Source organism: Jaculus jaculus, chromosome 2, assembly GCF_020740685.1.
Source record: "Jaculus jaculus isolate mJacJac1 chromosome 2, mJacJac1.mat.Y.cur, whole genome shotgun sequence".
NCBI lineage: Eukaryota > Metazoa > Chordata > Mammalia > Rodentia > Dipodidae > Jaculus > Jaculus jaculus.
Genome location: NC_059103.1, coordinates 4,651,789 through 4,673,457, shown reverse-complemented (window position 1 = coordinate 4,673,457; position 21,669 = coordinate 4,651,789). Strand labels below are relative to the sequence as shown.

The following is a 21,669-nucleotide window of genomic DNA, read 5'->3' as shown; positions in this document are numbered from 1 at the left end:
AAACCTCCTCCAGGGAGATGGCAGTGGACACTGAGGAGACTCAAAACCCATGAAATCAGGGCTGGAGAAATGGCTTAGTTGTTAAGCACTTGACTGTGAAGCCTAAGGACACCAGTTCAATGCTTGATTCCCCAGGACCCACATAAGCCAGATGCAAAAGGGGGCACACGCATCTGGAATTCGTTTGCAGTGGCTGGAGGCCCTGGCGTGCCCATTCTCTCTCTCTCTCTCTCTGTTGCTCTCAAACAAATAAGTTTAAAAATATATTAAAAAGAAAACCATGAAAGCAGAAAATCAGAGGCTGCTGAGTACTCAACACTAAAGGTGACTTATAACATGTCCTTCAAGCTCAGATGCACAAAGTGGTACATGCATCTGGAGTTCATCTGCAGTGGTAGGAGGCTCTGGCATGCCCGTTCCCTTCCTCTCTCCCTGTTTCTGTTTCTGCCTGCAAATAAACTCACACCTATACTCTTGGATATGCATCCTTCCTAAGTGCTGCTCTTCCTATTAACTCTCAACACTTAAATCTAAATTATCATCTTTTTTTTTTAAAGCAAGGTTGACATTTAATTTTATCCATTTTGAGAAGGGGGAAGAGGGGGAGACAGACAGAATAGGCATGCCAGGGCATCCAGCCACGGCAAACGAATTACAGATGCATGTGCCACCTTGTACATCTGGCTTATGTGGATTCTGGGCAATCGAACCTGGGTCCTTAGGCTTTGCAGACAACCGCTAAGCCATCTTTCCAGCCTAACATCTATTCTTAATAAGCTCTAATTCTGCTTAAAAAAAGAAACCTTGGGCTGGAGAGATGGCTTAGTGGTTAAGCGCTTGCCTGTGAAGCCTAATGATCCCAGTTCAAGGCTCGAGTCCCCAGGACCCACGTTAGCCATATGCACAAGGGGGCATACACGTCTGGAGTTCATTTGCAGTGGCTGGAAGCCCTGGCGTGCCCACTCTCCTCTCTCTCTCTGCCTCTTTCTCTCTCTGTCTGTCGCTCTCAAATAAAAAAAAAAAAGAAACCTAAGCCAGGTGTGGTGACGCATGCCTTTAGTTCCAGCATTCAGGGGGCAGAGGTAGGAGGATTACTGTGAGTTTGAGGCCAGACTGGGACTAGAGTGAGTTCCAAGTCAGCCTCAGCTAGAGTGAAAACTTGCTAAAAACAAACAAACAAACAAACACAAAAGACCCCCCAAGAACAAAAAGAACCAAATGGAGGAGAGATGACTTATTAAGGCACTTGCCTACAAAGCCAAAGGACCCAGGTTCAATTCCCCAAGACCCATGTAAGCCAGATGCACAAGCTAGAGTATGTGTCAGGAGTTCGTTTGCAGTGGCTGGAGGTCCTGGCATGCCCATTGATTCTCTCTCTCTCTCTGCCTCTTTCACTCACACTCTATAATAAATCAATAAAATGTTCTTAAAAGCAAACAAAACTGGGCTGGAGAGCTGGCTTAGCAGTTAGGGTGCTAGCCTGTGAAGCCTAAGGACCCAGGTTCAATTCCCCAGTACCCACATAAGCCAGATGCACAAGGTGGCTCATGTGTCTGGAGTTTGTTTACAGTGGCTGGAGGCCCTGGTGTGGCCCTTCTCTATTCTCTCTCTCCATCTTTCTCTCTCCAATATATAAATAATAAAAAATTTAAAAATACATTTAAAAAAAAACACAAGAGAACTAGTCCAGCCTCAAGAGTGACAAGTTGTCAGGTGGGTGGGTACGGTGGCATCTGCTTAGGGACACTGTTGGCCAGGTACTGACTACCAAGGGTCGTTTGTCCTGGGGTTGGGCAGGCCTTCACTCCTCTCAGGGTGAGGAGACCCAGGAGAACATTCCAGCTGATGTTGGAAGAAGCCAAGAAGATGAGCTGCATCTTCGAAGTCGCCGCCCAGCCCACCCACGAGGGTGACAGCGCCAGTGAGCTCCAGGTCACCTACCTGGCCCCAGATGGTCCCTTCTGAGTTCTCCACCTGCTCCCACCGCAAGCGCTTCACACTCATGTGGCTGGTCTCACTGCGGCGATGGCCCAGGCCACGGGACAGCACGGGGGGTGCGCAAGGCACTGGTGGGGGCAGGGGTGGTGGAGGCGGTGGTGGCACTGGGTGGCTGAGTTGGGTGAGGGGTTTCGCTAGTGTCTGAGGGGGGCCACGGGGACCATCAGAGGCGCGGGAGCTGGGCTTGGGGTCGTGGAAAGGCAGGGGCGGTGGCGGTGGGGGGCTGAGCGGGGGAGGGGGGATGTGGTCGGAGATGGACGAGTAGGTCAGGGAACTGCCCTCTTCGCTACTGCTGATACAGTCGCTTGCACTGCTCCGCTCGTTGGTCACGAAGCTGCCTTGGTCATCGTGGAAGCTCATCTAGAGTGGGGACGGGGGAGACAGCAGGTGAGTGGAGGGAGAAGGTGGGACCAGAGGCACCAATGGATAGATAGTGCGCGGGGGTCCTAGGGCAAGACGGGTTGGGGAGGGTAAGCAGTGTGATGGGTTAGCCTGAGGCTTTGAGTGGGGTAGCCTGAGAGGGTGGAGGATAGCCTGAGATTTTAAAAAAAAGAAAGAAAGAAAAAAAAGGCTGACCTGTGCTGGAGGGATGGCTTAGAGGTTAAGGTGCTTGCTGGCAAAAGCCAGCCAGCCAGATGCACAAGGTGGCGCATGCATCTGGAGTTCATTTGCAGGGCTGGAGGACCTGATACACCAATTCTCTTCCCCCACCTTAAATAAATAAATAAATAAATATTAAAAAAAAAAAAAGGCTGACCTAAGACAGGGTATATAGAGGAGCCTTAAGGAAAAGACATGATAGCTGGGCTGGAGAGATGGCTTAGCAGTTAGGGTACTTGCCTGCAAAGCCAAAAGACCCAGGTTGGATTTTACAGGACCCATGTAAGCCAGATGCACAAGGGGGCACACACATCTGGAGTTTGTTTGCAGTGGCCAAAGGCCCTGGCATGCCCTTTCCTTCTCTCTCTCTCTCTCTTAAAAATAAAGTAAAAAAAAATATATACACCCCCACACACATTTGTTTTGTTTTTCAAGGTAGGCTCTCGCTGTAGTCCAGGCTGACCTGGAATTCACTATGTAGTCTCAGGGTGGCCTTGAACTCATAGCAATCCTCCTACCTCTGCCTCCCGAGTGCTGGGATTAAAGGTGTGCGCCACCACGCCCATCCTTAAATGATTTTTTAAATTTTATTTATTTTTTTGGGGGGGGGTGTTGAGGTAGGGTCTCACTCTAGCCCAGGCTGACCTGGAATTCACTATGTAGTCTCAGGGTGGCCTTGAACTCACAGCGATCCTCCTACCTCTGCCTCCCGAGTGCTGGGATTAAAGGCATGCACCACCACGCCTGGCTAATAAACGATTTTTAAAAAGACTTGATAGCCCGGGGAAAGGGACTGAAGGGCTTGCTGGCTTCAGTTGAAGCTGGAGTGGGGTATCCTGGGGTGAGGAATGAGGTAAGTCAGGCTGGCCTCCAACAGGGAATTAGATTGGAGCCAGAGTTGGGCTAGTTTGGGGACAGTCTCTGACCCCTGGAGTGGGCAGGCGGAGAGGTGGGTGGGGAGATGCAAGGGCAGCAGACCTCTTGCAGGAGCCGGGAGTGCCCTGCGCCCATCACGGTCCCCTCACCTCAGCCTCCCAGAGCCTGCGGGCGCGCTCACCTCCTCGTAGTCATTCTCTGGCGTCAAGAAGTCGTCCACGATGGTGACCCGGGGTCCCAGCTGCTCGCTCAGCACATCCAGGAAGCGATCTGTGTCCCGGCTCCGCACGGGGCGTGAGAAGGTGAAGAGTTTCCTGCGGCTGGGTGGCCGGGCAGGCTCTGGGCTTGGGGGACTGTCAGCGCGGATGGGTCCGGAGCCTGGCTGCGGGGATGGCTCCCTGCTGCTATCCAAGCTGGCATAGGGGTGGGACTCGGAGCTGCTGGGGGAAGCCAGACCCCCAGAACACAGTGGGTCGTAGCAGGGGGATGGCAGGAGCCGATCACTGGGCCATGAGACGCCGGATAGGGTCCTGGGCCCTGTGTTGAGGGTGGAGGGCAAGGATCCCTTTCAGCCAGCACCCAGTGTGGGCTGGAAGAGAGGGTTCTGGGGCAAGTCAGCTCCGTGTCCCAAGACATGCTACTTTCTCTTTCTCTCTCAACTCAGTACCAGAAGACACCCTGGCAACTCTGTCTCCCAGGCTCTTCCTCGGGGGGGGGGGGGGGGGGGGGTAGAGGGGAGGCCAGAGGAAAAGAGCATCAGGTGACCTTACCATACCCCCAAGGTTCAGATCAAGACCCACCAAAGAAATTTCTCTGGGCTTCTAAGAAGTTGTAAGGTATGTTCCCTGCCTAGTAAGCCCTGGGCACCCAGGATCACCCCCCGGGTGAGGAGTGTCTGTCTTCTCTTTTTCTAGTGCTGAAGATTGAACCTAGGACCTTGTGCATATGAGACGAATGCTGCACCAGTAAGATAGGTCTCCAGCATCCCCCCACCCACACTTTTTGATATTTTTACTTTCTAAAAAATTTGAAGGCTAGCCGGGCGCAGTGGCGCACGCCTTTAATCTCAGCACTCGGGAGGCAGAGGTAAGAGGATCGCTGAGAGTTCGAGGCCACCTTGAGACTACATAGTGAATTCCTGGTCAGACTGAGCTAGAGTGAGACCCTACCTAATAAAAAAAAAAAAAAAAACCGGACAAACAGAAACAAACAACAACAACAACAACAAAATTGAAGGCTGGAGAGATGGTTGGTTCAGTGGTTAAGGTGCTTCCCTGCAAAGACTAGTGTCCCGGGTTCGATTCCCCAGTACCCTCGTCAGGCCAGATGCACAAACGGGCACATGCATCTGGAGTTCATTTATAGTGGCTAGAAGCCCTGGTACACTTACTCTCTCTCTCCCTCCCTCCCTCCCTCCTTCTTCTCTCTCTCTCCCCCCTTTCTCTTTCTCTCTCTCTGCTTATAAATAAGAATAAATAAATAATAATAAACACTTTTTAAAAGCTTTAAAAGATTTGAGAAAAGGTCTCAATAAGCTGCCCTGGTTGGTCCTGAACTCACTTTGTAGGCCAGACAGGCCTTGAACTTATGACCCTGTAGCCTCAGCTTCCTGGGTAGCTGGCATGACAGGACTATTCATCCGTCATGGCTGGCCCTACTTTCTGACTGCAGAGTAACTATCTTCCCATGAATGCCGTTCCCACAGCAGTGCAGACACTTCATAGTTTACTCAAGAGCCCCCATGCTAATGTAAGGGCCTCTTTGGGGCACATCTTCTTTTTCCAGGTCGCCAGCTGGTGTGAAGAGCACAAGAGACAAGCCAACCTTGATGTCCCCACTACGTATATCTGGAGGCTCCTGGGGTTCCCCACCATCATTCCTGGGGTATGTCAGGGGTATTCCCGGGGGGTAGGGATGACACCTGGACAGGCAGCCAGAAACACAGCAGCCCCCCCTCAGGACCAGAGTCTGGCTGAGCCCCTACCTGCTGTGCCTACCAGACTGGGGCCAGGCGGGGAGGTCCGGGATTTGGACATGGACCCCATCTTTCCTTTGAAGCTGCTGTTCAGACGAGACTCAAGTTCTGCATAGACAGCCGACATCTGAGAGGGAGCAGAGATGAGTGTAGTCTATTCCCCCTGCCAACACTTGGGCAGTGTGCTGGAGCCAGAAGTAGCACCAGGGGCAATTTGGTCTGGGGTATCCACGTACTGGTCACCCATCTCCAACCATCCCTGACTCCATTTTAAAGGCAGAAAGGCTGGGCGTGGTGGCGCATGCCTTTAATCCCAGCACTCAAGAGGCTGAGGTAAGAGGATCGCTGTGAGTTCGACACCAGCCTGACTACATAGTGAATTCAAGGGATAGAGCAAGACCCTATATCTTGGAAAAAAAAAAAAAAGGCAGAAAGGTCTTACCATCTTGGGGTTGGGGGTCTCAGGGAGGGACGTGCCATCACCAGCCTGGCGTTCACCTGGGATCAGAGGAAGAGGCATCTCTGGGCAGTCGCTGGGACCTACCAGGAGGGTTACCATGGAAATCTTGTTACCACGTCTCTATCAGAAGGGTACCATGGAAACCTTGTTGTTACATCTCTATCAGAAGGATACTATGGAAACTGTTGTTATGTGTCTAACAGAAGGGTACCATGGAAATTTTGTTACTTTGTCTCTATCAGGAAGGGTACCAAGGAAACCTTGTTATCATGTCTCTATCAGGAAGGTTACCATGGAAACCTTGTTACCACATCTCTATCAGGAGGGTACCATGGAAACCTTGTTATCTCATCTCTATCAGAAGGGTACTATGGAAACCTTGTTGTTACATCTCTATCAGAAGGATACTATGGAAACTGTTGTTATGTCTCTATCAGAAGGATACCATGGAAATTTTGTTATTTCATCTCTATCAGGAAGGGTACCAAGGAAATCTTGTTACCACATCTCTATCAGGAGGGTACCATGGAAACCTTGTTATCACATCTTAGCTTTCAGTCTCAGGATCCATCTTGGACCCAATAGGCCCGGCAGACCCAAGATGGCCACTGCCCAGCCTTGCAAACTCCCAGGCTCTGTTTGCATTTGGGGCCTTACCACAGCTGAGGCTGGACTCCAGGCCCTGGGAGCGAAGGCTGCGGCGGCACATGGAGGAGGCCCTCAGGGAACTCCGCGGCTGCGGCTCAGGCGTGGGCTCAGGTGTGGGCTCCGGCTCCGGCTCCAGGTCCAGTGAGGACTCAGGTTCTGCTGTAGGACGTGCAGAGTGTGACATGAAGCCTCCACAAGCAAGGAGGGCGAGAGCAGAAGATATCAACGCGTGCACTGTGGGCCTTGGGCTTTCCTTCTTCGTCTCTTAGGATAATTCTACTTTTTTTTTTTTTAGAAGAAAGGTTCTTTATTTTTTTTTGGGGGGGGGGTCATTGTTATTTATTTATTCGAGAGCAACAGAGAGAGAGAGAGAGAGAGAGAGAGAGAGAGAGAGAGGGAGAGAATGGGCGCGCCAGGGCCTCCAGACCCGTGCGCCCCTTATGCATCTGGCTAATGTGGGTCTTGGGGAATCGAGCCTCGAACTGGGGTCCTTAGGCTTCATAGGCAAGTGATTAGCTGCTAAGCCATCTCTCCAGCCCATAATTCTACTTTTTTTTTGGTGTTGGTGATGGACCCCATCTTGTGTATGGTAGGCGACCAGTCTACCACTGAGCCACGTCCCCAGCCCCTCACTGGGGGATTCTAGGCAGGAGCTCTACCACTGAGCCATACCCCAGCCTCTCACTTGGGGGGATTCTAGGCAGGAGCTCTACCACTGAGCCATACTCCAGCCTCCCACTGGTGGGTTCTAGACAAGTACTACATTGCTGAACCACACCCCCAGCCTGTAGGATAACTGTCAAGGGGAAATCCTGGGAAAACAGAAACCAGGTATCCAGAGCAGAAAAGCACCAGAGAGCAACAATTATGAGGGCTATGGACTGTGTGGCAATGCCCAATTATCCCCAACGGGGTTCTTCTTAGAACATTATGCTTTTAGGGTCTCTGTACACCTTAAACAAAGCAGACTGGTCCCTGGTTCTCAAGAGGCTCACAGGATAAAACAAAAGGTCCCAGGCCTACGCGGATGCATGTGCTGCCCATCTTGGACCCTAAGCATCATGTTAAAGCCCTAGACTTTCCTTAGCAACTCTGGTTGCCTAGGACCGGGCATGCTGGGCACAAAGGGTCTGCAAATAGCAGGAACTTCCACAGCAGCTGCAGAGTGACTGCAGTAAGTGAAGTCATGGAGCGTTGGCACTCTCCATCTAAATGTCCTCAGCATTAAAGTACACAGGTTATTTTTTTTAATGTACAGTAGTTAAAGTGCACGGTTTTGTAGGCACATGTGGGGTACTCTTTTTTTTTTTGGTTTTCTGAGGTAGGGTCTCACTCTAGCCCAGACTGACCTGGGATTCACTAGGTAATCTCAGGGTGGGCTCGAACTCACGGTGATCCTCCTACCACTGCCTCCCGAGTGCTGCGATTAAAGGCGTGTGCCACCACACTCGGCTTTGGGGTACACTCTTTTTTTTTTTTTTTTTTTGGTTTTTCGAGGTAAGGTTTCACTCTAGCCCAGGCTGACCTGGAATTCACTATGGAGTCTCAGGGTGGCCTCGAACTCACAGCGATCCTCCTACCTCTGCCTCCCAAGTGCTGGGATTAAAGGCGTGCGCCACCACGCCCGGCTAGGGGTACACTCTTTAACAGCGAAGGTGGCAGTGGGAAAATAAACCCACATGTAGCCAGCAGGCCGGCCCACTCACATGTATATACAAGTGCGCTGGAGTCCACCAGCCAAGATGGCCCATCTATGAGGCCACGACCCTGGTGTGGCATGTGCTGCTGGTGACTGTCAACTGTGTGTATATACCACAGTGAACACTGGGGACCTCAGCGGACAACCTTGGAGTGTTGGTCCGCTCCTGCCACTGTGAGGCGGGTTTCTCTCACTTTGCTGCCTTGGCCATGAGTTTCAGGAAAATTATCCTGCCTCCACCCCCATCTCACTGTCACTGTCAGGGGACTATAGAAGCCCTCCATAGCTTCTTGCTTTTTTTTTTTTTTTAATTTTTAAAAAATTTTTATTTATTTATTTGAGAGCGACAGAGACAGAGAGAAAGACAGATAGAGGGAGAGAGAGAGAATGGGCGCGCCAGGGCTTCCAGCCTCTGCAAACGAACTCCAGACGCGTGCGCCCCCTTGTGCATCTGGCTAACGTGGGACCTGGGGAACCGAGCCTCGAACCGGGGTCCTTAGGCTTCACAGGCAAGCGCTTAACCGCTAAGCCATCTCCCCAGCCCGGCTTCTTGCTTTTATGTGGGCTCTGGGATGGAGCCCTGGCTTGAGCACTTTATCCTTTTATCCACTAAACCATCTCCCCAGCCTCTCCCTTGTTATTTTTTAAAATTTATTTATCAGAGAGAGAAAATGAGAGAGAGAGGAAGGGAGGGAGGGAGGGAGGGAGGGAGGGAGAGAACTGGCATGCCAGGGCCTCTAGTCACTACAGTCGAACTCCAGATGCATATGCCATCTTGTGTGCATGTGTCACCTTGTGCATCTGGCTTACATGGGTGCTGGGGAGCCAAACTTGGGTCCTTAGGCTTTGCAGGCAAGCACCTGAACTGCCAAGCCATCTCTCCAGTCCTCCTGATCTTTTGTTTGATTTTTTGTGGTAGGGTCTCACTCTAGCCCAGGCTGACCTGGGATTCATTATGTAGACTCAGGGTGGCCTGGAAACCACAGCGGTCCTCCTGCCTCTGCCTGAGTGCTGGGATTAAAGGTGTGCACACCATGTCTGGCTCTCCCTTGTTATTGTTGCCGTTACAAACACCAGTCTAGCAAACCCATGAATTTCAGGAACTTAAAAAAAAATTTAAAAAAATATTTATTTATTTATCTGACAGAGAAAGGAGGAGGGAGAGAAAATGGGCGCCCCGGGCCTCTAGCCACTGCAAACGAACTCCAGATGCATGTGCCCCTTGTTTATCTGGCTAACGTGGGTCCTGGGGAATCGAACCTGGGTTCTTTGGCTTTGCAGACAAACGCCTTAACCGCTAAGCCATCCCTCCAGCCCCCTTTTTTATGAGAGAGAGACGGGGGGGGGGGATTGGCACGCCACTGCAGTTGAACTTCAGACACATGCACCACCCTGTGTCCAGATGCAACCTTGTGCATCTGGCTTATGTGGGATCTGGTGAGTAGAACATGGGTCCTTAGGCTTTGCAGGCAAGCGCCTTAACCACTAAGCCATCTTTATAGCCCAACATTTTGTTTTGTTTTGTCTTATCAAGGTAGTGTCTCACTCTAACCCAGGCTGCCCTGGAACTCACTCTATGGTCCCAGGCTGGCCTTGAACTCACACTAATTCCCCTACTGCTGTTTCCCATGTGATGGGATTAAAGGTGTGTGCCAAAATGCCCAGCTCCATTGTTTTTTGCTTTTGAGGCAGGGTCTCACCTTAGCCCAGGCTGGCCTCAAATCATGAGGATCCTTTTACCTCAGTTTGAGTGCTGGGATTACAGGCATGAGCTACCATGTCTGGAGCCTATCAGCATCAGGAGTCTTCTGACACCACCTCCCATTGCTGAAGGCACATTAAGGTTATAGCCATGTGAGCCACTATGTGTCCTGCTTTCTGTGGGTGCCATCCATCCATCCATCCATCCATGTCTGGCTGGCAGGCTTGTGGAGCATGAGCCTGTAACCACTAAGTCAGCTCCCCAGCCCTTATTTTGTTTTCAAGACAGGGTCTCAATGTGTAGCCTTGGCTCGCCTGGTACTTACAATCTAGCCAGGGCTGGCCCCCTCAAAATCCCCCTACTTCAGCTATCCAAGTGCTGGGGTTACAGGCTTGTGCCACCATACCTGGCTATGCATTTCTTGATTTGTGACATTCTTCCCAGGGTGCAGAGTCACTGAAGTCACCATTGCTTTGTGGATGTAAACCCTAAGACCCTAGGTGGCTAAGCAGGGTACTGAAATTGAAGCCAGGCCAGGCCAGTGTGACATTTCAGGCTTGGAGTCCCAACTACTAAGGAGGCAAGGCCGGAAGAAGAAAAGGCTTGCCTGGGGGCTGGAGAAATGGCTTAACAATTAAGGCGCTTGCCTGGGAACCCTAAGAATATTTGTTTGAGTCTCCAGGTCCCACGTAGAACCAGACGCAAAAGTGACGCAAGCATGCAATGTTGCACATACACACAAGGGGGCGCATGCGTCTGGTGTTTGTAGTTCACAGCAGCTGAAAAGCCCTGGCGCACCCATTCTCTCTCCCTCTCTCTCTCCCTCTCTCCCCCTCTCTCTCCCTCTCTCTCTCCCTCTCTCCCCCTCTCTCTCCCTCTCTCTCTCTCTCTCCCTCCCTCCCTCCCTCCCTCCCTCCCTCTCTCTCTCTCTCTCTCTCTCTCTCTCTCTCTTTCAGAAACAAAATAAAAGCCAGGCGTGGAGGCGCGTGCCTTTTATCCCAGCACTTGGGAGGCAGAGGTAGGAGGATCCCGTAAGTTTAAGGCCACCCTGAGACTACATAGTGAATTCCAGATCAGCCTGGGCTAGAGTGAAACCCCACCTCGAAAAAACAAACAAGCAAGCAAACAAACATATACATGTTAAATAAAATAAAAAAGGCTTGCCTGGGCTACAGAGTGAAATCAAGGCCAGTCTGAGCAATGTATTGAGACACTGTTTCAAAACAAAAAGTAAAAAAAAAGGGTTGAGGATGTAGCCCAGTGGTAGAGTGACTGGCCAGAATCTGCCAGCAAGAGAGGGGCTGGGTGTGGCTCAGTGGCACTTGCTTAGCATACACAAGGCCCTGGGTTCCATCCCCAGTACCAGCCAAAGCAAAAACAAAAAGCTTTGTGCTATCGTTGGGATTGGTGGTTGGTAGTACATGCCTGTAACCCCAGATGTTGAGAGGAAATATAGAAGAGTCTAAAGTTCAAGGCCAAGGGCTGGGGAGAAGGCTCAGTGGTTAAAGGTGCTTACTTGCAAAGCCTGCCAGTATGGGTTCAATTCCCCAGCACTGACAAAAAACCAGATGCACGATGTGGTATGTGTATCTGGAGGCTGTTTTCAGTGGAAAGAGGCCCTGGAGTGCCATGCTAACTCTCTCTTTCTTTCCTTGCAAATAAATGGTATTAAGAAAATAAGCCAGGTGTGGTGGTGCACACCTTTAATCCAAGCACTTGGGAGGTAGAGGTCAGCCTGGACTAGAGTGAGACCCTACCTTGAAAAACCAAAAAAAAAAAAAAAAAAAGAAATTTCAAGGAGCTGGAGAGATGACTCAACAGTTAACGGCACTTGCTTGCAAAGCATCCTGATGGCCTAGGTTCAGTTTCCCAGTACCCGTGTAAAGCCAGATGCACAAAGTAGCACATGCATCTGGAATTCCTTGGCAGTGGCAGGGGTCCCTGCCATGCCTATACCCACTCTCTTTCGGTCTGCCTCTCTCTTTCTCAAATAAATAAAAATATTTTTAAAAATAAAGCAACGTTCTCAACAGCTCTAGGTGTACCTCAGTAGTGGAGTGCTTGCCTAGCCTGAGCAAGGCCCCAAGGGAGGGGGGGAGGAAGAAAGAAAGTTGCCGTGGGCTGGGAAGCTAGCTTGTGACACAAGCATGAGGCCCTTAGGTTGTATCTCCGTCACCCATGTGAAAGTCAGGGCTGGTGGCATGTACCTGTCAGCACAGCAGTGGGAGATGGCAGGGTCCTAGAGATTTGCCGTTTAGCTAGTCCAGCCGAATTGTTGAGTCCTGGGTTCAGTGAGAGACCCTCTCTCAAAAAAGCTGGGTGTTTGTTTGGGGAGATTGCCCAGTGGTCAAAAGCATTTGTTTGCAAAGCCTACCAGCCTGGGTTCGATTCCTCAGTACTCAGGTAAAGCCAGATGACAAAAAGTGATACATCCCTCTGATATTTGTTTGCCGTGGCGAGAAGCCCAGGTATGCCCGCCCCCCAAGATAAATTTTTAAAAATACTTTTAAAAGCTGGGTGTGGGAGGCTGGAGAGATGGCTTCGCAGTTAAAGCCACTTGCTTGCAAAGCCTGAGTGCCCAGGTTCAGTTCCTCAGCACCTACATATACCTAGATGCACAAAGTGCTGCATGTGTCTGGGATTTGCTTGCAGTGGCAGAAGTCCCTGGTGTGCCCATACTCACTCACCCACTCTCTTTCTCGTAAAAATAAATAAAAAGCTGGCTTTGGTGGTGGCACATTTCAGTAATCCCAGTACTTGGAAAGTTGAATCAGCAGATCAGAAGTTCATGGCCAGCAGGAACATACTGAGTTCAAGGTCAGCCTGGGTTGCATGAGTCTCTGTCTCAACATTCCCCCCCTCTGCCCACCCCACTGGCCAAAGAAAAAGGTCTCAGTACGTGAGCGGAATGTATGTGTGGGAAGGGCCCAGGGTGGCTGTAAGACCTCCCAGGTGGCAATAAATGTCTGGCCGTTCACCTGGTTGGCCGGGCAGCTGGCCCTGCGGGCAGGGGCTGCTTACCTGTCATGGCAGTGTAGCCCAGGAAGCACGCGATTTTTTCCTGACAGAGCTCCTGCTCCTCGTAGGTCAGCAGCTGGTAGATGAACTGCCACAGCACCTGCCTGGCGGGCGTGTCCAGCACAGGGTAGACGTCCACAATGAGGGTGTCAATGCTCCTGGGGAGGCAGCAACAGGGAGCTCATGAGGACTCAGGGGTTCAGGGGTGAGGGTGGGCAAGGTGACGGTTTCAGGCCACCAAATTCAGCAGAGGACAGGAAAGCAGGCTTTAGGGACAGGCTGCTCCAGGTTCAAAGCCCAGCTCTGCCATGGGCCAGCCAAGTTACTTCATGTTACTTCCCCTGTTTCCTTGTCTGTAAAATGGGGATAAAAGTAACGCAGGGCTGGAGAGATGGCTGAGCGGTTAAGCGCTTGCCTGTGAAGTCTGAGGACCCCGGAAGCCGGTTTGAGGCTCGATTCCCCAGGACCCACGTTAGCCAGATGGATAAGGGGGCTCATGCGTCTGGAGTTTGTTTGCAGTGGCTGGAGGCCTTGGTGCACCCATTCTCTCTCTCTATCTGTCCCTTTCTCTCTCTGTCTGTTGTTCTCAAATAAATAAATAAAAATAAAAAAGCAATTAAAAAGTAACACCTATCACATATAAGATTAAGTCGTTTAAAGTGTATTGGGAAGCTGGACTCATTGAATGCCTGATTGTAGTGTGTGTTTGTGTGTGTGTGGCGTGTGGTTGCATGTGGCGGCCAGAGGTTGATGTGGGGTGTCTTCCTTGACTGTTCTTCACATTTACTGAGGCACAGCCTCTCACTTGAACCCGCAGCTTGCCAATTTGATGAGTCTAGCTAGCCAGCTTGCCCAGAGAATCCTATTCCTGCCACTCAAGCACTGGGCTTACATGTGGCATCATCACACCCAGCATTTGTGTGTGCCTGGAGGTCCAAACCCCACTTCTCACACTTGCAGGCAAGTGCTTTACCCACTGAGCCCGCTCCCCAGACCTGCCATTGCTTGTTCCTATAAAGAAAGTTTAATTGGAATATGGCTACAGCCAATCGTTTACATTTTGTCTGTTTCCAAGCTGCTATGGCAGGATTGAACAGTTGTGATGGAAGCCCACATGGTCCACAAACATTTACTATTTATCATAGAATAAGGTTTGCTGACTCCTGCATTATAGGGGAAAGGCAAATTCAATTTTTGAGACAGAGTCTCATTCTGTAGCCCACGCTGACTTCCTACTCATGACCCTCTGCCCCAGCCTCCTGAATGCTGGGATTACAGGCATATGTTACTCTGCTCACCTTGAGAAGTTAGATTTTTGTTGTTGTTGTTGTTTTTCAAGGTAGGGTCTCACTCTAGCTCAGGCTGACCTGGAATTTACTATGTGTCTGAGGGGGGCCTCGAACTCTTGGCAATCCTCTTACCTCTGCCTCCCCAGTGCTGGGAATAAAGGCGTGCGCCACCACACCCGGCTCGAGAAGTTAGATTTTATGTTACATCACACACAAGATGACCTCTAATTAAATAAAAGACCAGAGTATGAAAGGTACAATTACAAAATCTAGGATATATCTTTTGAGCTAGGGGCAGCAGAAAAAGACTTAACTTTTCAGAAGTCAAAACTAAGATATATTTTAAAAATGTGGTAAGTTTGATTACGAAAAGCCAAGGACATGTGTCTGATGAAGCGAAACTTAGATGTGTTAATAGACATAACAGGCAATGACAGAAAGAACTAGGAATGGGGTGCATGCCTGAAGCTACTGTAACAGGTGAGTTCCATCTTGCCAAAACTGCTTAAACAGCCAGGCGTAGTGGTGCACGCCTTTAATCCCAGCAGTGGGGAGGCAGAGGTAGGATCGCCATGAGTTCGAGGCCACCCTCAGACTACATAGTGATTTCCAGGTCAGCCTGAGTTGGAGTGAGACCCTACCTTGAGAAATCAAAACCAAACCTTACCAAAACAAAACAACAACAAAAAAACCACACCTGCTTAAACAAAGCCCTAGGGTATGAACAGGTGAGGGGCTTGGTCCAGACCACCACAATGACCCCAGCGATGGGGGAGGATGACGTGAGGGTATCCTACTGAAGTTACACTGGGGCAAAAGAAAAACAAGCCTGACTAATCCTGTCCAAGTCCCACCAACTGTCCCTATCTGCCTAAATTCACAGAGAAGTCTGTGACTTGCTCATGGCCACACGTCTAGGATGGTATCAAAGCCGGGGTTCCTCTCCTGGGTCCCCTGGTACCAGGTTCTGCCTTCTTGGAGCTTCCCTGCCCCACTCCCAAGGAGGCACAGGAGTCACTGACGACACCAGGAGGGCAAGTCTGGAGGGGACCCCCCCCCCCAGTCCCTCCACCACTCTGCCAGGCACCTGTGCTGGAAGAAGCTCTCAAGGGCCCGGCAGACTCCGTAGCGCTCCTGCGGCGTGAGCAGGCGCTCCAGCTGCTGGCTGAAAGTCCTCCCCTGGACCCGGATGCTGGAAGGCAGGATCTCTGCTACCCATTGCAGGGAGGTGAGTGCCGACGACCGGTTGGGGGAATCCAGAGAATCGGAATCTGTTGTGAGCAAAGGCGTGGAGAGCCGTGGATGACCCAGGGTCCCCAAGCCAGGTGCAGCTAGTGTCCCTGGTAGCTGGGGCACGACATGCTTCGGGGAAGCCCTGTGGGAGGGAGAGCACCTTCCATGATGCACGTTGGGCTCGACAGCATCCCTTGGGAAGGGAGACACTTGGTAGTCGGCTCTACACACTGGGAAATCCCCTATCTGCAGACCAAAGAGGCCAAGTGGCATGGGAGTCTCACCGCTGGCAAATGGGACCGGCCCTTCCTCCACTACCAACGTGGGCATTGCACCACTGCCTTGCAGCATGGATACCACCTTGTCGTGGGAGCAGTTCCTGCCAAGGAGATGGCCCCAGTAGGGCCTGACATGTGAGCCGCCTCTGTGGCCACCATAGACAGACCTTCCTGTTCTCTTAGGGCCACCCAGAAAATCTACTGTTGAGTCAGGACTATTCACGGCCTTGCCTCTCTGGCATTTTTTTTTTTTTTTTTTTGAGGCAGTGCCTCACTCACTCTAGGCTGATCTAGAATTCATTCAGTAGTCCAAAGTGACCTTGAATTTATGGCAATTCTCAGTTCCCAGCTTCTTGAGTGCTGGGATTCAAGGCACGAGCCACCATGACCAGCTCTGTCCTGCATGTTAGTCTACTATTCAGGAGACACCCCATGCTTCGGGAAGCCTGGCTTGCTGCTACCTTGGGCCTGGCGTCCCTGGGCATAGGAGTTGCACCTATGTCACTCCCAGGCTGGGCTTCCTTCCAGAGGAAGACACAGCTAGATGGTTCCTTCCATCCTGTGGATCCAGCATAATCCCACTGAGGCCCCAGTGAAGTTGAGGATAGGCAACAGTTCCCAGTGTTGGTGGGGGTGTGGTAATGTTCAGCTGTAAACCCAGCATTGGGAGGTGAGGCAGTTTAATTGCACAGTTTGAGGGCAGCCTGATCTTCATAGCGAGCTCAAGGCCAGCCTGGATAATTTAATGACATCCTGTCTCAAAATAAAAACTTAGAGACGAGCTGGCGGCCGGGCGTGTAATCCCAGCACTCTGGAGGCCCAGGCAGATGGATTGCTGCAAATCTGAGGCCAGCCTGGACTACAGAGACTCATTTCAAACAGAAAAACAACCAGAGTAAGTAAATAAATAAGAAAGGAAGGAAGGAAGAAGGAAAGAAACAGCTGGGAATTTAACTCCTTTTTTTTTTTTTGGTCAAGGCACGAGCTCACTGAAGGTTCTGGTTTCAATTTTCTGTGTGACAAAGACAAAAGGGTCTCCCCTGGAAGACAGACAGACACTGCGGGCCAGCGCATAATGAGGAGATAAGGGCCATGGTGGGGGCAATCCTAAAAGGCAAAACGTCTTGAACGACAGATCGTCACCGGGATCTGATATCCCCCACCGCTGCTGACCTCATGTCCAGTCCATTGAGGAAGAGGATTCGATCGCCTGACTTGAGAGCAGCATTGTCAGCTGGACTGCCTGGAGGTGGGAAGAGAGGGCGGCCCACTGACTGGCTCCGTCCTGGATGAATACGCGACCCTCCTCCCCGCCACCACCGTTAGATGAGCTACGAGACCCAGAGCTCACTCAGAGAGGGAGGAGGCCTTACCTGTAGGCATACATTTCACACGCAAAGCAACCAACCCACAGCCCGTACCCCAAACACCCCCTCTGGGGAGTTCTCTTCTGGGCCACTGTCCACCTGCCCTAGTCAGCTTAGGACCAGGAACCAGACAGGAGGGACAGACCCTAGACCCCAGAGCTCATTAGCATGGTTCAAACTGGTCAATTCCAAGTATGTTTTTAACCTTTGTAATCCACCTCCCTATTACCTTCCAGTGAAAACCAACATAAAAACCACTTGCTTGTGTCTCCTTCTCTCTTTCAACTGCCTCCTTGCCAGCCTCCCCACGCCCCATGTATCAGCATGGCATCTCGTGCCCCTCCTATTAAGCCCTGTGAGTAGCAAACAATCTTCCAGTGGAAGTTGCCTCCTGACCTGTTCTGTCACCACATCTGAATCATAACAAATCTGAAGGTTTTTTTTTTTTTTTTAAAGTAAGGTCTCACTCTAGCCCAGGCTGATCTGGGATTCACTATGTAGTCTCAGGGTGTCCTTGAACTCACGGCGATCCTCCTACTTCTGCCTCCCGAGTGCTGGGATTAAAGGAGTGCGTCACCACGCCCAGCTAGTTTCTTTTTGAGACAGGATGTCATGTAGACTTGCCTGGACTCAAATTCAATATATAGGGATGGAGAAATTGCTTAGAGGTTAAGGCATTTGCCTGAGAAGCGTAAGGACCCATGTTTGATTCCCCACTACCCATATAAGCCAGATGCACAAGGTGGCACATGCATCTGGAGTTCAGTTGCAGTGGTTGGAGGCCCTGGTGCACCCATTCTCTCCTTCCTTCTCTCTCTCTCTCTCTCTCTCTCTCCAATAAATAAATAAAATGAAAAATTCAGTATATAGTTGTGGGTGACCCTGAATTTCTGATCCTCCCGCCTCTACATCCTGAGTGCTGGGGTGATAGGTATGTGCCAATATGCCTAAAACCTGGATTTAAAAAAAAAAAACAAAAAAAAAAAACAAGCCTGGAGAGATGGTTTACTGGTTAAGGTACTTGCCTGAGAAGCCCAAGGACCCATGTTCCACTCTCCAGGTACCACATAAGCCAGATGCACAAGGTGATGCAGACACACAAGGTTGTATGTGCACAAAGTGGCACACACATCTGGAGTCTGATTACAGTGTCTAGAGGTCCTGGCATGTCAGTTCTCTCCCTCTCTCTTTCTCTTTCTTGCTCTTGCTTTCTTGAATAAAAAAAATGGGGCTGGAGAGATGGCTTAGTGGTTAAGCACTTGCCTGTGAAGCCTAAGGACCCCGGTTTGAGGCTCGATTCCCCAGGACCCACGTAAGCCAGATGCACAAGGGGGCACAAGCATCTGGAGTTCGTTTGCAGTGGCTGGAAGCCCTGGCGCGCCCATTCTCTCTCTCTCTCTCCCTCCCTTCCTCCTTCTCTCTGTCTGTCAGTCTTAAATAAGTAAATAAAAATAAACAAATTAAAAAAATGGAGCCGGGCACAGTGGCACACCCTTTAATTCCAGCACTTGGGAGGCAGAGGTAGGAGGATCGCTGTGAGTTTGAGGCCAGTGTGAGACTACGTAGTGAATTCCAGGTCAGCCTGGGCTAGAGTGAGACCCTACCTCAAAAAACTGAAAATAAAATATATGAGGGTGGGTCTAGTGGTATAATCCCATCATTCTAGCATTTGGTAGTCTGAGGCAGGAGAATCTGGAGTTTGAAACCTGTCTGGGCTAGAGAGTGAGTTCTAGGACAGCCTGAGCTACAGTGGATGATTTGTCTCTAATAAAGATAGGCTGTGGAAGGATAGCTAAGTTGGTAAAGTGCTTGCCTTGTAAACATGATGGCATGCATTTAATCTCTAGCACCCATGAAAAATATTGAGCATAGGGGTGTGTGCGCCTGTAACAGGAGCACTGGGGATGTAGAGACAGGAGGATTCCTGCAGCTCACTGGCCAGCCAATGTAGACTAAGTGGTGAGCCCCAGACCAATAAGAGACCGTGTCCCAAAATACATGGATGGCGTACCTGAGGAATGACACTTAATCTTATCCTCACTGACACTGTTCAAGCTGGTGCATGCATGAGTGTGCACACACACATGTGCCCACACACACATACACACATGTATACACACACCAGAAAAGAAAAGAAAAAAAAAAACACCCAAACTAAAATCAAAAGAATTCCTGTACTGGGGAAGGCTCTACCTGATCCAAGATGTCATGATTCCAGGACCAAGAAGGGATGGAAGAAAAAGGGGAATCCAAGTTTGGGGACAGAGGTCTCAAATTTGGCCTGCTGACAAGTTCCCTTTGTACATGCAACATCGTCTGGAGCACAGGCGGGGCAGGTACCAGCTCTGTCCTCACTCCCCCTTTCAAAGAAGTGCCCCAAACCCTGCCTGTAGACAAGCAGAGGTCTGGATGCAGCCTTGGGACGGTGTTGAACTTGGAAGAGAGATGCCCAGACTCAGGCCGGGGGTCTGAAGCATCTTGGGTAGGTGGCTGAATGGAATAAGATGGATTGGGAGGTAGCGTCCAGGAGATTGGTGCGGGATGCAGCAAGGATGGGGGAGGGTTGCTGACCAGTAGCTTTGAATTACCAGAGAGAACTACAGAGAACTACCACGGAGTCCCTCACCCATCCTGGGTCTTAGGGACTTGGGACAACCTGCCTACCCCCTTACCAGGCAGGACAGACTCGATCCACACCGGCCCGTGGCCCCGCAGAGTGAAGCCGAAGCTCTTGTTGCCCTTGTAGACTCGGACGGTCCTGGACAAAGAGGGTGGGGGGTGTGCGATGGGAGACAGGTAACCTCACTCGTCCCGCCCCGTCCCGGGGGACAGAGGACCAGGATGCAGGAGATGGACACATCTCACGCCCTTCCCAGGTTGTCCACCTCCCTTGCCGTCTGCCCACGTCTCCATCCCCAAGCAGCCCGCCGTCGGGAGGCGTCCCGGGTACCTGCGCACGCCCCCGGGGCCCGCCCGGCCTCCCACCAGCGAGGCAGCCTTGCGCGGGGGCGGCTCGTCCGGGCGGCGCGGCGGGGCGCTGGCGCGCGTGGACACCAGGAGGCGCTCGGGCCGCTCCTCGCTGCGGCTCCGGCGCAGCCGCTGCGCGCCCTGCGCTCGCCGCGCGCGGCACAGCTTGCCCAGCAGACCCTGCGACACCACCTCGTCGAAGCGCGCCCGGTGCTTCTTGGGGATGAAGATCCTGCAAGAAGAACAGGGCGACCGCGCACAGTAGGGGTGCGACCCCCCTCAGCACCACGTCCTGAAGGCCTCCTGGTGGGGACCCACTGGGCTTTCCCCGCCCCTCCCTACTGGTGACTGCGGAATCCCTACCTACCGGTATCCAGACTTAAGGGTCTCAACTATCTTGGGCCACACCATTGTGCTTACTCCACCTTGGGAAAGTTAAATGGACCGGTCTCGGTCTCAATCTCTCTCTCTCTCTCTCTCTCTCTCTCTCTCTCTCTCTCTCTCTCTCTCTATCTATCTATCTAATCTGCTTTTCCCAGGTAGGGTCTCTGGCCCAAGCTGACCTGGAATTCACTATGGAGTCTCAGGGTGGCCTTGAACTCACAGCGATCCTCCTACCTCTGCCTCCCGAGTTCTGAGTTCTGAGATTAAAGGCATGCGCCACCACGCCCAGCAAGACCAGACTCTGTTACTCTCGTCTTTCTGGCCTCCTCCTCCTTCCAAAGCTGGTTAGTGGAGGCCATCCGGCTTCCACCTCCAGCCGCTTCCTCCTGGCTCCATCCTTTCATGCTGTAGCACCTGCTGAGCCAAACCCAGCTAGGGACCCCCCCCCCATCTCTCCTTTGCTAGTTTCCAGGCGACCGCCAGAGAAAACCTTGGCAGCCCGCCCCCCGCCCTCCCCGGCCGTCCTTACACCTCAGTCTTAACCGCCGTCGCCTCCGGCCGGCCGGCTGTACTGTCAACTTGCACTTTGCCAGGCCCTTCAGTTCCAGCTCCCAGCCGCTGTCCTTGCCTGGCCCACACTTTTTCTTTTCTTTTCTTTTCTTTCTTTCTTTTTTTTTTTTTTTGGTCTCTCAGATAAACTGGGCCCCTCTTTTCATACCCAACAACTGGCCTCTCTCCAATTTACATTACTCTGCTTTCTTTTCCCAGTGAAGGGATGGAAGGCAGAACCTTGCACGTGCTGGGCAAGTGCTCCACCACTGAGCTCCATTCCCAAGTCCCCTGGATGTGTTCAGTGAGTCCCTGGCCATCTGTGCTAGCCAGGTACGGGGCTTTACACCGAGGAGGCTGTAGCGCCATGGAGGTGAGGAGAGGGTGGCATGACCCAACCCCCATGAACATCTGCAGCCTTGGGCGAGTCCTTGGGACCTGTGAGTCTTTTCAGTGAGGGCAGGAGCTCTCCAGAGGCTGTAGCTGGGCTGTGAGCCTCAGCGATGGGCTAGTTCTCTGCATTTGGGAAGGGCCCAACCCCACCTCTAAGTAGCACAGCGGCCCACATCTTGGTGGATTTAGTGGTCCACCAAAGATTCCAAGTGCATAACTTTCCAGCGTGGGGG

The 21,669-nt window shown here is 51.5% G+C and overlaps 1 protein-coding gene across 1 annotated transcript in view; it reads right to left on the bottom strand.

The window, feature by feature from the left end:
* The window catches only part of LOC101598315 (Grid2 interacting protein), a 59,569-nt gene that overhangs the window by 10,959 nt on the left and 26,941 nt on the right, over positions 1-21,669 (bottom strand). Inside the window, exons 3-13 of the mRNA XM_045142813.1 lie at positions 20,094-20,342; positions 19,816-19,901; positions 16,950-17,019; positions 15,783-15,877; positions 15,353-15,536; positions 12,980-13,134; positions 6,567-6,713; positions 5,892-5,989; positions 5,459-5,576; positions 3,656-4,011; positions 1,942-2,358 (exon numbers count right to left, since the gene is read on the bottom strand). Coding sequence (XP_044998748.1) covers positions 1,942-2,358; positions 3,656-4,011; positions 5,459-5,576; positions 5,892-5,989; positions 6,567-6,713; positions 12,980-13,134; positions 15,353-15,536; positions 15,783-15,877; positions 16,950-17,019; positions 19,816-19,901; positions 20,094-20,342 — 1,975 coding nt within the window. The remainder of the gene's footprint in view (positions 1-1,941; positions 2,359-3,655; positions 4,012-5,458; positions 5,577-5,891; positions 5,990-6,566; positions 6,714-12,979; positions 13,135-15,352; positions 15,537-15,782; positions 15,878-16,949; positions 17,020-19,815; positions 19,902-20,093; positions 20,343-21,669) is intronic.